The 4,595-nt window shown below is 53.7% G+C and overlaps 1 protein-coding gene across 1 annotated transcript in view; it reads left to right on the plus strand.

The window, feature by feature from the left end:
- Positions 1–4,595, plus strand: part of SFXN1 (sideroflexin 1) — an 11,093-nt gene that overhangs the window by 3,612 nt on the left and 2,886 nt on the right. Inside the window, exons 4-6 of the mRNA XM_023525097.1 lie at positions 482–567; positions 1,534–1,661; positions 2,802–2,851. Of these exons, the coding sequence (XP_023380865.1) occupies positions 482–567; positions 1,534–1,661; positions 2,802–2,851 (264 nt within the window). The remainder of the gene's footprint in view (positions 1–481; positions 568–1,533; positions 1,662–2,801; positions 2,852–4,595) is intronic.

Below are 4,595 nucleotides of genomic sequence, written 5' to 3' on the forward strand. Positions count from 1 at the left end.
GCCACCACACTGTTGTCGTCCACGTCTGTGAGTGTTTGTTTGTTTGTTTGTCTTGTTTGTCCGTTTGTTGCTTTCGGCGTTATATCCCACATACGCGTGAAATCATACTGTGTTTTAAGAGCTAAATTAAGCGCTGAACGCTCACTCACCTGAACAGCCCCCACCAGAGGCTGTGCGTGGGCAGGGGGCCCAGGCCGCACCTCTGAAAACGGGGAGCAGCCTGCCAATGACCCCGAGACTTCGGGATTCCAAACCTCTCCCCATCAGCCGTGCCGAGCTGTCAAAGTATTTGAGTGGTCGCACTGTCCCAGTACGCCCGGGCCCGAGATATAAAAATACCACCAGGAAACAGGTTTTGAAAGAAAGCGTCCCGGGCCTGAGCTTCTACACAGACAGGACTCTGTTTTCGAGAAGAACTAAGCATTCCCATCAGGAGCACAGCGAAAATGAGATAACGCTTCTGCAATTCTCTCTCGTGCAGCACGTCTCACCACTCATAGGACGTTTTGTGCCCTTTGCTGCGGTAGCCGCTGCTAATTGCATTAACATTCCGTTAATGAGGCAAAGGTAAGACCATACGCGCTTTCAGAAAGGACTTCTGCTTGATCGCAGTGGCGAGGCTCTCGTGGGAATCCGCTCTGTCGCGACATTTAAACAATTTATGTTAACCTGTACAGATGAAATGATCGTGAGATCTGGGATTTGCTTCAGAATAATCTGGGGTTGGGGGCGAGGGTGGGTCCACGGACGAGACGCGCTTAGCCACCGCGTTGCTCGTTCCTGGAGCAGGCTGATGCGACATGGGGGTCAGGATGCTCTTGCTACCGCTGCTTAATAAATAATATAAGAGAATGAAAAGAAAGTTATTGCAAACTCCGAGGTAGTGGTGCCAGGCTAGGCAAAGAAAGTTTGTTCTCTAAAATAGGTCCCTTGTTTCCCCTGCCCCTAGCGTTTGCTTTCTGAGTTCCCAATATTACGAATCTATGTCTTTGGAAGTATTTTTTTAGAACTGGCAGAAAATTAAAGGGAAGGAAGCGCGAGGAAAAGCACTTTGGAGTGGATAACGAGAAAGCGGGGTAGCAGCAAGGGCCGGGACGCTAGCATCAGTGGCTGTAGTCAGCAGCTCCCTGGTGGTGCCAGGTGCCACGACGCCTACGTCCCTGTCTCTCGCTTAGCGATGCCGCGTACTGTAGCTGTCGCTCACTCGGAAAGTGGCTGAAACAGGCGCATGAGCACTGGGATTTGCTTCAGAATACCTTCCCTTCTCTCTTCGTGCAATCGCCCTTCGAGCCATAGTTTTATGTATTTATTTATTTGCTTATTTTTTACCAAGTTTGCCACGTCCTTTCACTTTTGCGCCTGTCGCACGAGGATGCCGCGTGTTCGCGACGTGTAAAAATAGACTTGTCCGTGCCCAAAATGGCACCGCGGGGGCGCTTGGCCCCGGCGGGGGCCGGGGCGACGGCGCAGGACTGTGTCCCGCTGTGGCGTGAAGCCGCCTGCGAACGTCTCGGCGTGTGTTTTGCTCCGTAGGGAACTCAAAGTCGGCATCCCCGTCACGGACGGAGATGGGAGCCGCCTGGGCGAGTCGGCCCACGCTGCGAGGCAAGCCATCGCTCAGGTGGTGGTCTCCAGGATCCTCATGGCAGCCCCCGGCATGGGTGAGTAGGGCTTCGCCACCCGCTCGCTGACTCGGCAGATGCAGACTGAACAAACAAGGGTTTGTGCGTCAGGGAAGCTAAAAGGTCACTCCTTCTGGGGGAGGCAGAGAATAAACAAAATGAGTATATTATAAATATATATAATCTATGAAATGGTGATAAGGGCCGAGGGGGAAAGAGGGGTTTGGGGGTCTCGCGGGGAGAATAGGCTGGACAGAGGTGAGGAATGAGCCAAGCGGAACCAGTCCGGGAGGGTGGGCTGAGTCCCCTGGGTCCGGGACCGGCACGCCGTGCTGTCGCCAGCCTACCAGGAGGTTGGGGAGCCCACCCCAACAACACGCCTGCTGAGCTCAGATTGCCAGAGTTGCCAAAATCGAGGCTGCCGCTCCAGCTTCCAGCCAGATTTGCCTTTGGTTTGAACCCCTTTCCCATTTTGAAATACGAGGCCCTGCTCTGGAGTTCAGCCGGCCCCGCAAACCTGTTTCCAGTGCTTTGGTTACTTGAAACATGATTTAGTCCCCAGAGAGGAAACATCACCTTTCTATCAATTCCATGAACATATCTGACACAGTAAAGTGGTCCACGTAACGATTCAGTCTGTTAAAAACCGTGAGTGGATGAACTAACACCCCTCCGCTGTCCTACGTGCATTATTGCATCTAACCATCATTTTATAGATGAGAAAAACAGGAAACGGGGGCTCAGAGGAGTGAGGTCACTTCTCCGGGATCACCAGCTAGCAGGTGATCCGCCTGACTCGAGGCAGGAATCTCTTCCGGACACGATGTCCCCTCGGAGGGGGCTGGGTCTATTGTATCGGCGCAGGAAGGAAGCAGGCCCCCTCGATGTGGGGACCGATGCAGATGTGAAGTGAAACGTCACATTCGTTTCAAGATCATAGAGTTTTTCTGGCTGGCAAAGCGCATGACCTTATTTTTCAAAAATCTAGAAGATTTTTTCTTGTTTTAATACTAAAGTATTTGAAAGAATTCGAGCAAATCGCTTCACTCTGCCAGTGTGAAAATAGCCTAAAAGTGATATAAGCCTTTTGTCGAATCGTTGGGGTCGGGGTGGCGGGGGGAGCGTAAGCTGAAAATAGACCCAGAATAGCGGTGTAAGTGGGTCTGTCTTTACTTCCAGCCATCCCTCCGTTTATCATGAACGCTTTGGAGAAGAAAGCCTTTCTAAAGGTAAGCCCCATTCTCTTTGTCACTGACTCGATGCTCGCAGACTTCAAACCGTACGGAACGTTTCCCACGTAAATAGTGAGCAAAGACATTCGAGGCCAGTGGCACAAGGGCACTTAGTGTAAGTAAAAAGATGCTTCCAGAAACATTTTATTTCTAACCTCAGATATGTAAAAAAGATCTTAGAAATGGAGACCACCGCCCACTTCTCTGCAGAGGTCGTAGCTCAGTTATGCACTTGTCCTCACAGTCGATGGCAGGCCTGGCAAGGTGGTGATGGCCAGATGGTGTGAACTGGGCATGAGACGTTTACAAGAAATGGAAACAAAATGATACGTTCGCCATCAGAAAGGAAAAAATAGTTTGGAGTAGTAGCTTCACAGAACACTGAATTCAGTGCCCGGTTTATTCTCCTTTGGAGAGCACGTCTTAATAATTCACGACTCTGCCAGCCACCTCCCCTCAAGGTCTGGACCTATTACAGGATGAAACTGTAACCAAGAGATCTCAATGCGCCAAATGCAACCTGGTCGCAGCTTCCACGGTTTAATGCGGCTGTGCTAGACTCCGCCTCGGTTTTTCAATTTTCACAAGTAGGAGACGGTGGGACAGGGTGACTCGTTTGGCTCGTGCAGTTTGGAAGGTGGCCCCGTTGGGTGTGCCAGGAGGCACGGGTCAGGCTCCTCGCTGGAGGAGCAGGTGTGTTGGGGTGAATCATTTCGGGGCTTAGAAACAGAACCGTAAGGTCTGGTCTCACAGAGCAGACGCTTCCTGAATGACTTCAGAGGATTCTCAGTGTCCTGAGGGGATGCTCGCTGACCTGCACGCTCCCCGCAGCCCCCGATGAGACGAACCAAAGCTAAGGGAACACTTCGGATACACTTTGATACAGTCATGTTCCTAGAAAAATAAGCTGAGAAGTAGTCATGGTGAGCACCTCACGTGCCCGAGGTCCCTATCGATGCACCAGCCTCATGGGGGGGGCCCTCCCTTCAGCACCCCCCGCCCACAGTCTCCCTTGGAAGCCCTGGGGATGTGGAAAAATGATCTCCCCTGAGCTTCTTCCTCTGGTGGTCTCCACGTTGATGTGAAGCGTGCGCTAGGGCATCGCAGTGGCTCTGTAGCGACTGAACTGTCCACTTGTCCCTTGCATTCCCAGGGGACATCCACAGACTCCCCCCACCCCCGGAAGCTGCACCCTGAAAAGCCCTCTGAGTTCTGTTGAAGAAGCAGGGATGAATTAGGCAGGAAGGGATGCAGGAGGAGGAGTCAGGAGGAAGGGTGGCACCTGGGTTTCGGGCGAAGTCGGGGTTCTCCTGGGTCCTCGTCACTACCGAGAGCCGTCACGACCCTCGGCACCGTCCGCCTGTCATCTGTCCACGTCCCCTGAGACGGCTGCTGTCACGGGCTCGCGGGGGCCCGGTGCGCCCCCTGCGAGTGCTCATTCAGGACATCCCGTCAGCGAGCCTGTTCCGGCACAGATGTCACACGCGTGGGCAGTGCGAGGGCGAGGACATGCCGTCTGCGAAAATCCTCCACTCGCAGACGGAGCCAGTGGCCCAAGACCCAGCATCTCCTTTTCTTGCTGTCCTCGGGGCGGGGCGGGGGGCGGCGGGCTGTGCGGTAGCTCTGTGGGTCCGTCGCACCTTCGTGATGCTTCTCCCTTCCTCTCCAGCCTCTGTCCCCTCGCGGCACCCTGTGGGACGTACCCTAGCGCCAGAGGAGTCTCCGGGGACCAGGGTACGCC

This window comes from Pteropus vampyrus, unplaced genomic scaffold, assembly GCF_000151845.1.
Source record: "Pteropus vampyrus isolate Shadow unplaced genomic scaffold, Pvam_2.0 Scaffold524, whole genome shotgun sequence".
In the NCBI taxonomy this organism is placed as follows: Eukaryota; Metazoa; Chordata; class Mammalia; order Chiroptera; family Pteropodidae; genus Pteropus; species Pteropus vampyrus.